Below are 11,004 nucleotides of genomic sequence, written 5' to 3'. Positions count from 1 at the left end.
AGCACAGACTACACAAGTAATTTGGCGCCACCTACAGTCCAATGAAATACTCAAATCAGAACCTTTTCTTTGTTAAACCAACTGACACACCAAAAAATATAAACCAAGACATAAACCAAAGGCTATAAAACAAAAAATTGAGATTCTTCAATGACAAGAATACTGAGATTACACATACTTAAATTTAATCTTACTCATTTTTTAAAGCTGGATAAATGCAGTCTGTAATACAAGGTATGAGGAAAAAGTATGATGAAAGTCCTATTACTGGCAAAGCCTTTCTCAAGAGACTTCAGGGAAAGTGACTGATCTGTCTACATCCTGCTATTAAAAATATCACATGATTTTTAGGAATAAGGAAAATCAAAAAGTGAAGTAAATTATATTCCTTCTGATATACTAACTGTCCAAAATTTTAGAGAAAAAAAAAAAATACAAATGACAAAATTTATTCTTTATTCTCAATTTAGATTCATTTAAGAGAGTTACGAGAGATTGTGTATCAATATCAATATCAGCAGTGCCTTATTTCATACAGAATGGAAAACATGGAGTTGGTTTACTAATCTTACATGGGACAAAGAAATAAAGGCCAGTAAAATTTGCTTTAGAAACATTTAACAAATACTGCACAAAAAGAAGAAGAAGAAGAGATGTTGAAATTGTGTTGGAATTAAAAATAAAATCAAAATATAAATGGACTGACAAAGATCTTGATTATTTTTTTTTTTTAATCAAACGTGGATAACTTTGCATTCTGTAATTAATATCTTAATTATTACCATTGTTTTATTGTTTTGTAATTTTGTTTTATTAAAAGTCATTTACAATTAAGAGAGCAAATAGCTTTTGCAAATCTAAAGAAAACATAAGGATTGATCACTTGAGCACTAAACACCCTATACTCTCACTTCCCATTACATTTTCTGAAGTTGATCTAGACATCACATGATCCACCAGACTCTCCACATTTACCTTAGTGTCCTGTCTTCGAGCACTGTTTGACTGAGGAACCCAGTTTATCCGCGAGAAGGAACGGGCTAAGGTGGCAATACTGGAAAAATAAAAACCAAGGTGAAGTACACCTTATATATACCAAAATATAGTGAATAAGGTATGCACATAGTACATCACATTTACCTGCGGAGTACTGCTCTGGTCTGTATCTGGAGTGTCTAACATTGTAATATTGAAGTCTGTAGAGAAACGGGTGTTTTGGAGGATGGCGGCCATCTCTGCACCCACCTCCACTGGGACATTTGTCTGGAATACAATTAACAGAAATGACCACCGAATAAGTCATATGAACATTTTTGAAATTAATAACTAAATAAAAAATATGTTTACCTCAAAGGAATGAGAGGCATCAAGCTCAAAACATTCAGCACAATCAGGCACGGTGCCTTTATATGTGACCAGCGCTCTGGTCTTGATGGAGTTTTGAGGCAGTTTAAAGATCCGGTAAGTTCCAGATACATATTTAACATCACCTATAGTGGCATATTGTAGGTCAAAGCACCACTAGTTAAACTTTAATGCATCCGCTTCCCTCCAAATCATAGAAAAGCACAAACACACCAGAAAACAAATGTGGTTCAGCTATAATGCTTTTACCATTTACAAATCTGAGTGAGAATTTTTTTTTTATATATAACAAAAAGCGAACAAATAAGTTACCAGTCTTTCTTTGAATTTCTGGGTTGTGAACCACAATTTGACTGCCTGCAACCATGTGGGGAGTGCTGAAGCCTATGTCATTCATCAGAGTGATGAGATCCCGCCAGTAGAGGGCACCAGCCATTCCCTCACCTGAAAGGAACAAGCGCTCATTTAAATCCACCAAATCAAATTCACTATTGCATGGATGAGACACAATTTATATGTTATAGAGGGGTGCGATTAAATTTCAATGACACCATTTTTGTTTGGAAACAATTGCTTTTGCGTGCGTGTGAAATGCATTAGAATTACAGTATTTCAGTATGGAATCCTCACCATACCATATCCAACTGCAGCTACTTATGTACACATGCAACTTGCACAGTATTTACACATTGCACTGTTCTATACTTCACTACTATACATTGCACTGTTCTATACTTCACTACTATACATTGCACTGTTTGTGCATTTGTAATTATATGTTCCATCTTAATTATCTATTAATACTTTAGTATGTTTCTATTATGGAATTCAGAGTAGAAAGCAAAGTAAGAATTTAATTGTACAGGAAAATGTGCATATGACAATAGAGGTTTTGAACTCTGAACGTTTAAGCTAAAAACAATAAAAAAAATGAAATTAATGATAAATATTTAAAATATATATATTATTTCAGCTAGTTGCAAAGGAAAATTTCTAATTTTCATTTAAAACTGTAAAAAAATAAAATAATGGAAATTTAAAAACATTTTAAAAATGTATACAAAATAAAACAAAACTAAGATACTAAATACTAAGATACTAAAAATACTTGGATACTAAAAACTAGAAAATATAAAAATAAAAACAATTGTTAATTGTTTTATGAATAATTCTTATTAAATTATTAATAAAACTACTTTATTTATTATAATAGTATCTCAATTATACTAAAATAATTGTATGAACAAATTTTGACATAATATTGTCATTTTTTTTCCCTCTTAATAAGTCGTAACTCATTAACTTTCCTTAATCCGCCCTTATAAAGGAATGAGGTGTGGTCAAAAGTACTAAAATGTATTTAATAAAATAACGTCAGAAAAGAAAAAGAAATCAGGTTTACCCCACAGAACTGGATCTTCCTTGAAAGAGTCTGGAACGTCTCGGTTACGTACGTAACCCTCGTTCCCTGATGGAGGGAACGGAGACGTTATGTCGAACGACATATGGGGTCTCACTTGGGAGGCCAATCATCTCTGAGTTTAAGAGAAAACGCCAATGAAAATTGGCTAGTGGATTTAACATACCTGAGCCACTCCCCGTGCCTACGGGTATAAATAGGCGACAGGTGCATCCACTCATTCAGGTTTTTACGCTGAGGAGCTGAGAACGTGTCCCGGCAACAGCGAATGGTTCAAGGTTGTGGCATGGGGACATAACGTCTCCGTTCCCTCCATCAGGGAACGAGGGTTACGTACGTAACCGAGACGTTCCCTATCTGTCGGTCACTACGAGTTATGTCGAACGACATATGGGGTCCTATGGAAAACGCCACAACCTGAACACCGTCACAACCCTGTGGCGCTGCAATTGTCGACAAGCCGCAGCGTGTCACAAAAGCTACGCTTAAGGTCGTGACCTTCCCAAAGCCCCAGCGCAAATTCACTGACCTTGGTACCGAAGGGGACCAAAAGGGTGAGTACATCGCTGCTGGAGAAGGCCATGCTGCTGTTCCGTCCACAAAAAGTTTTTGGAAGGGATTTCAACCTTCAGTGAAAGATTGCTTCAAATCTTCCCTATTTGTTCTTTCAGCTTGGCAGAACGATGGGGAAGCGAGCCTTAGGGAAAAGGTCGCTACGGAGACCACATCCTACCCGTAGGGAGGTGACATGTGGAGATACTGATATGGACTGACACAGGGGGCAGTACTACATATGGGATGGGTCTCTGAGGCAGGTCCTACCTTGGAGTAGGGATGGAACAGCTGCCAGAAGAGACTGACAGAGCGGGTCTGTCAAGGGAAGACACGGGTTTACCAAGAGGGAAACCTTACCGTGGAAGAATACACATATGGGATTACCCGTAGGGAATCAAGCCATATGGACACCTAGCCCAGTACAGGGGCTGACTGGAACTCCGGGCATGCTAACACCAGTACTGGGCCTGGCGCCAGACTGCTCCGCCAAGTCTGACCGCCGAGGGTGCTGGAGGATGCTCGACCAGGGTACACCAACCGGGGAACTCTACTGGGAGAAGAAAGGCGCTCGCATCCCCGTGTTAGGGGGAATGGCGCAGCAAGCGTGACACCGAGCCAGTCCTTCCCGCCAATTACCTGTTACCCAACACACGGGAAGAAACTGGGTCTACACGAAGGTTGTAAAACCTCACAAAGGTGTTAGGTGTCGCCCAGCCCGCAGCTCGACAGATGTCTGCCAGAGAGGCGCCGTGCGCCAGCGCATAGGAGGAGGCCACACTCCGTGTGGAGTGGGCCCTCACCCCCAGGGGGCACGGCTCGCCTTGGGAATGGTACGCCAAGGCGATGGCATCCACTATCCAGTGGGCCAACCTCTGCTTGGAGACAGCCTTCCCCTTCTGCTGACCTCCAAAGCAGACCAGGAGCTGCTCAGAGCTTCTGAAGCTCTGGGTGCGGTCCACGTATATGCGAAGCGCTCTTACGGGACACAGCAACGCCAAGGCTGGATCTGCCTCCTCCAGGGGCAGCGCTTGCAGGTTCACCACCTGGGTCTCGGAAGGGAGTGGTGGGAACCTTGGGCACGTATCCAGGCCGGGGTCTCAGGACAACGTGAGAGTAGGCCGGCCCGAACACAAGGCACTCTTCACTTACCGAAAATGCTTGGAGGTCCCAGACCCTCTTGATGGAAGTGAGCGCGACCAGGAGCGCTGTCTTGAGAGACAGGAACTTAAGCTCGACTGAATCCAGCGGCTCAAAGGGACCCCCCTGAAGTCCAGCCAGAACAATAGAGAGGTCCCAGGAGGGAATCAGGGGTGTCCTAGGAGGATTTAACCTTCTGGCACTCCTCAGGAACCTAACGATCAGGTCATGCCTCCCCAGGGACAGGCCATCCACTGCATCGTGATGGGCTGCAATGGCAGCCACATACACTTTCAAGGTGGAGGGTGACAGCCTACGCTCCAACCTTCCTTGCAGGAAAGAAAGCACGACTCTGACCGAGCATCTCCGGGGGTCTTCTCGGTGAGAAGAACACCAATTCGTGAACAGACTCCACTTCAGAGCATAGGCCTGCCTCGTAGAGGGGGCTCTAGCCTGAGTGATAGTGTCTACCACCGCCGGTGGCAGATCACTTAGGTCTGCCGCGTCCCATCCAGAAGCCACACGTGGAGGTTCCAGAGATCTGGACGCGGGTGCCAAATGGTGCCCAGCCCCTGAGAGAGGAGGTCCCTCCTCAGGGGGTGTGCCAGGGAGGGGCTGTCACGAGGAGCATGAGTTCCGAAAACCAGGTCCGTGTGGGCCAGTAAGGCGCAACCAACAGGACCTGTTCCTCGTCCTCCCTGACCTTGCACAGTGTCTGTGCGAGCAGGCTCACTGGGGGAAACGCATACTTGCGTAGAGCCCGAGGCCAGCTGTGTGCCAGTGCATCCGTGCCCAGGGGGGCCTGGGACAGGGAATAGTACAGCTGGCAGTGGGAGGACTCGTGGGAAGCAAACAGATCTACCTGGGCTTCCCCGAATCGACTCCAGATCAGCTGGACCGTCTGGGGATGGAGTCGCCATTCCCCAGGGAAAGTGAGCTGTCGTGAGAGCGCATCGGCTGCACGATTGAGCTCCCCTGGGATGTGGATAGCGCGCAGCGACTTGAGCCGCGTCTGACTCCAGAGGAGGAGATGGCGGGCGAGTTGAGACATGCGACGTGATCGTAGACCGCCCTGTCAGTTGATGTACGAAACAGCCGCAGTGTTGTCCGTGCGGACCAACACGTGCTTGTCCAGCAACAGCGGCCGAAACCACCGTAAAGCTAGATGCACTGCCAGCAACTCCAGACAGTTGATGTGCCAAAGCAGTCGAGGTCCTGTCCAGGACCCTGAAGCTGCCTGCCCGTTGCATGTCGCGCCCCAGCCGTTTTTGGAGGCATCTGTTGTGACAACAACATGCCGGGACACTTGTTCTAAGGGCACGCCGGCCCGTAGAAAGGCAAGGTCTGACCAGGGGCTGAATTGGCGGCGACACATCGGTGTGATGGTGACACGATGTGTACCGCGGCGCCATGCCCATCTCGGGACTCGGGAGTGCAACCAGTGCTGAAGTGGCCTCATATGAAGCAACCCGAGCGGCGTGACTGCGGCTGCGGATGCCATATGCCCCAGGAGCCTCTGAAAGTGTTTCAGTGGTACCACTGTCCTGCCTCTGAAGGAACTCAGGCAGTTCAGCACTGACTGGGCACGCTCGCTGGTGAGACGTGCCGTCATACTCACCGAGTCTAACTCCATACCGAGATAAGAGATTCTCTGCGCAGGGGAGAGCTTGCTCTTCTCTCGGTTGACCTGAAGCCCCAACTGACTGAGGTGCCGGAGCACGAAGTCCCTGTGATCGCACAACTCCTCTCGGGACCGGGCCATAATGAGCCAGTCGTCGAGATAGTTGAGGATCCTGACGCCCACTTCCCAAAGTGGGGCAAGGGCGCCCTCCGCGACCTTCGTGAAGACACGGGGAGACAGGGAGAGCCCGAAGGGGAGGACCTTGTACTGCCATGCCTGACCCTCGAATGCAAACCGCAGAAACGGTCTGTGACGAGGGAGGATCGAGACATGAAAGTACGCGTCTTTCAGGTCGATCGCTGCAAACCAGTCCCTGGGGCTGAACGCATTTGATAATGCGTTTCTGCGTCAACATCTTGAACGGGAGTTTTGTGCAGGGCCCGATTCAAGACTCGCAGATCCAGGATAGGTCGAAGGCCACCGCTTTTCTTGGGTACGATGAAGTAAGGGCTGTAAAACCCCGTCCTCATCTCGGCTGGAGGGACCGGCTAGATTGCATCCTTCGCCAGGAGGACAGCAATCTCCTCGCGCAAGACAGAGGCGTCCCGGACTGCCACCGAAGTCTCGAGCACGCCATTGAACTTGGGAGGTCGCCGGGCGAACTGAATCGCGTAACCGAGTCGCACCGTCCGAATGCAGCCAGCGTGACGGGTTGGGCAGCGCAAGCCACGCTCCCAAACTCCGTACAAGTGGCACCAAAGGGACAGTCGACATACCCGCAGTGGTGCAGCGATGGGGAGCTGTGTCGGATGGCCCAGAAAGCATCGCGTTCCGAGTCATCACAGCCACACTCCCCGTGTTCCCGGAGGAACTGGCCAGAGACGCGTGGAGAGGCGTTGCGTCTCCGAACCGCGACCTCTTGACCGCTGGCGAAGGGGGGTGTCGTGGGTGAGAATGAGGAGGCAGTGCGTCGCTCATCGTCAACCCACGAGCCTTGCAACTCGGAGGAAAGGGAAATTGCTCTTTTATTGAAAAAGTGGGTGCCGCCGGCCGTTGGACCAGCGGCGGAACAGAAAGAAACGTAAACTGAAGATTCTCCACCCGGCCCTCCTCCGGGGGAAGGAGTGGCGCTGTTTCCGCCAACTCCTGAAGAGCAGTCTCCCACATCTCCGAGTTGCCCGTGTCAGGGCCGCTTAGTCGTCTTCCTCGAGGACTTCGCAGCCGGGAGTGACACGGGGGGCGCCGCTCTCCTGCGCGGGGGGCTCGACGCGCCGGCCTCGAAGAAACTCTCAGCACGGGGCGGAGCTGGTGTGGAGGACGCAGGGGGGCGCCCACGGCGACGAGCAGGCTGAGGCGCTGCCCGCGACGGAATGGTGGCAACCGGAGGATCACGTCGGGGCAAGATGTGTTGGATGGCCTCAGTCTGCTTTTGCACTGCTGAGAACTGCTGGGCAAAGTCCTCGACAGTGTCGCCGAACAGGCCTGCCTGGGAGATGGGAGCATCAAGAAAGCGAGCTTTGTCGACGTCTCTCATCTCGGCCAGGTTTAGCCAGAGATGGCGCTCCTGGACCACTAACGTGGACATCGCCTTCCCGAGGGACCGCGCCGTGACTTTCGTCGTCCGTAAGGCGAAGTCAGTCGCCGTGCGCAGCTCCTGCATCAACCTCGGGTCGGTACCACCCTCGTGCATTGCTTTTAGCGCCTTGGCTTGATGTACCTGCAGGATAGCCATGGCATGCAGGGCAGAGGCAGCCTGGCCCGCAGCACTGTAAGCCTTGGCAGCCAGAGCCGCCGACAGCTTACAGGCCTTGGACGGGAGACGCGGACGATTCCTCCAAGTGGCGGCGTTTTGTGGGCACAGGTGCACCGCAACCGCTCTCTCCACCTGGGGAATGTCCACGTACCCCCTGGCTGCCCCGCCATCGAGGGTGGTGAGGATGGAAGAGGGAGACGAGCGGCTTCTGGCCGTAAAAAAGGGGCCGTCCACGACTTCGTCACCTCTTCATGCACCTCCGGGAAGAAAGGAACCGGAGCAGAACGCGGTTGTGAGCCGCGCTCCGCGCCGAGAAACCAATCATCCAGCCGCGAGCGCTCAGGGTTGGGCGGTGTAGTCACCTCCAGCCCGATGCTCACGGCTGCCCGGGCAAGCATGGCTGACAACTCTAAGTCAGATTCGGCAGTGGCGACAACACCCGAGGGGGGCAGCCCCGCCGAATCCTCATCCTCAGAAGCCGATAGCCCATCCCCCGATGCTGCAATCGACATCTGATCCTCGGGCGGTGCACCGAAAGACACGCTGGGGCCGCCGTGAGACGGCTCAGCAGAATCAATCGGCAGCCGCACGGGACATGCGCTGCGGGAGGAGTGAGAGGTCCGTGGGGCGTGGCCCGGCGGAGAAGCTCTCACTGTCACCCTCAGATCTCCCAGAGCGCCAGCCGGCGGTCCTCTGCTCGAGCCAGAGAAACCGGGACGGGTGGCGACAGAGGGGTCTGCTGCACTCCCCTTGAGGAGTGAGAGACGCGATCGCAGCGATGCCATGCTCATACGCCCACAATAGACGCATGAGTCATCCACGAGCGCTGCCTCAGCGTGTTGGACGCCCAGGCACTGCAGACAACGCTCGTGACCGTCAACCGCGGACAGGAAACGACCGCATCCAGAAGGACACGGACGAAACGGCATCTTGAAAAAGACGCGAATCGTCCGTGAGTTGCTCTTTTAGGAACTGCTCTCTTAGCCGAAGCGCCCAGGGGAATCACTGCTGCAGGGACACCGCTGTAGTGCGCCGTCACGCCGACCAGGAACAGCTCTCCACAACACAAAGATGAAACGGCTTTGTAGTGATATCCCATCAACTACTCGGCTCCGAAGCAAAAATCTGAATGAGTGGATGCACCTGTCGCCTATTTATACCCGTAGGCACGGGGAGTGGCTCAGGTATGTTAAATCCACTAGCCAATTTTCATTGGCGTTTTCTCTTAAACTCAGAGATGATTGGCCTCCCAAGTGAGACCCCATATGTCGTTCGACATAACTCGTAGTGACCGACAGATAGGGAACTACTTTGCTTGCATACATGTCACTATAGTACAACTCTCCACCCTCCTATGAGATCATTCACATATGAAACAGTGTTTGCAAAGTGCAAAAATTTTAGGTTTTTCTTGCATAAATACAATAATGAGGGGAAATTATCAGTAGGTATGTGATGGAAAAATCTCACCTTCAGAACGTTGTAAGCTTCACTTATCACAGTCCTCTTATCTGGGCACAGACATATCACACAATTTGACCTAGAAAAATAATCTGCCTTTTTACTACTTTTGCCCAGGCAAATTAAAAGTTCTATTTTTAGGAAAACATCATAAATGACCTAAGAATGTGCATACACAACTACATCCAAAGAGTTGTTCTGTATCCCTGCATCATTGAGCTTCTCCATGTATCCTTTCACAAACACAGTGTTTGGTTTTGAGTATCCAAACTGCTCCTGATGGTACTGGACATATTTTTGTGAAGCAACTATCTAATTTTGGAGCAAACACAAAGGTTAAATGTTGCACTTCCTTTCATATTTTTTGTTTTACACTTTTCAATTATTCCACTCATACAGTGTTTAACACTTCTTAACTTGGTTATTTAAGATCATTTAATATTTTTCAGATCTGTTGTTGCTTAACTTTCACAAAATATGTTCAAATCAATCTTTGTACCATCTCGTCAGTCATATCTAGTCCAATGACTCGACCTCTCTCCCCCACCAGTTTGCTGAGGACGTAGCAGTCTCTGCCCGATCCACTGCCCAGATCAAGAACCGTACATCCTTCCAGCTTCTCTGGAATCACCAGCCCACAGCCGAAATACCTGCAGATTATATAATTTCATTCACTACTTACACAAATCTGAAATTATAAGACATCTCAATAAAGTTTTACCTCTTGCAAACATCTGGGTGGACTTGTTTCAGGGCTTCACACGCACTCTTGAGCAGAGGTCTGGAGGGCATGACACATGCAGCATTGGTCTGCAAGTCATCCGAAGTCTCCAGCCATGAGCCATAATAATTCTGTAATTAATAGAGAGTGAGCTTTGCATGTTTTGATGGCCTAAAATAAATGCTAAAGCTCATTTATATAGAAAGCAAAGTAAATGTAACCAAAGTAGAACAATCCATTCACTTTAAAAAGTGAATCCTTCATTACGAATGATTCATATTGCACAGAGAAATCTTGAATTCGTGAAAATAATAAGTAAACAAATATCACATGCAACAAAAAAAAATGTATTTAATGAAAAAAATTAGCCATCCATCAGAAGGATAAAGTGCATCAAACGTTTTTGGTCATGTGACTGCCATGTAAAAACGTTCACATGAAATTAAAACGATCAGAAATTTCTGTTATGGTGCACAACTATACATAATACATCAACAATCAGACCCCTCAACTCAAAAGCTAAAGTAGCCCATTGGATTTAAATGGAATAATATGTCGTGGTCGTTATGGCAAACTGTTCCTGCAGAAATGAACGATCAACATTTATCATTACTGACCACTGGAGGGCGCAACGCGTCCATTTTCATGGCACGCTGTTCTGCAATGACCAACACAGGTCTTATGCCTTTAACATAACTTACTAAACAAATCAAGTATAATGACCAATGGGACAGGCATCTTCCCATCTTGCAAGGGAAGATGTCTGTGCAACATTCTATGTCTGTTCGCTGATTCCTTTTAGTAACTTCCAAACCAATTGTGGAATAATTTTCCTTTAGAGTAAGACTGGGAATTTTAACCCTCAATGATGATTTGTCAAATGTAATGTCCTGGAAAAACATCTGTAATTTATAAGTGCGTATCTAGAGTAAAGCATGGATGGGGGTGGTAGCAGCTATGTCTTGGCACAG

At 48.3% G+C, this 11,004-nt stretch overlaps 1 protein-coding gene across 1 annotated transcript; it reads right to left on the bottom strand.

Annotated features, from left to right (window-relative positions):
- Positions 1 to 711: 711 nt before the first annotated feature.
- LOC109104339 (arsenite methyltransferase-like) lies at positions 712 to 10,297 on the bottom strand. The gene is made up of 9 exons (XM_042771700.1): positions 10,277 to 10,297; positions 10,034 to 10,164; positions 9,812 to 9,962; positions 9,488 to 9,624; positions 9,182 to 9,391; positions 1,678 to 1,853; positions 1,348 to 1,490; positions 1,141 to 1,263; positions 712 to 1,054 (listed from the first exon to the last, which is right to left on the bottom strand). The coding sequence occupies exons 1-9, from the start codon at positions 10,295 to 10,297 to the stop codon at positions 977 to 979; spliced, it is 1,170 nt and encodes a 389-aa protein (XP_042627634.1). The 3' UTR covers positions 712 to 976.
- Between the last annotated feature and the right edge of the window lie 707 nt (positions 10,298 to 11,004).

Source organism: Cyprinus carpio, chromosome A15, assembly GCF_018340385.1.
Source record: "Cyprinus carpio isolate SPL01 chromosome A15, ASM1834038v1, whole genome shotgun sequence".
NCBI classification, from domain to species: Eukaryota; Metazoa; Chordata; class Actinopteri; order Cypriniformes; family Cyprinidae; genus Cyprinus; species Cyprinus carpio.
The sequence above is the reverse complement of the archived record's forward strand: the minus strand, read 5'-3'. Positions and strand labels throughout refer to the sequence as shown.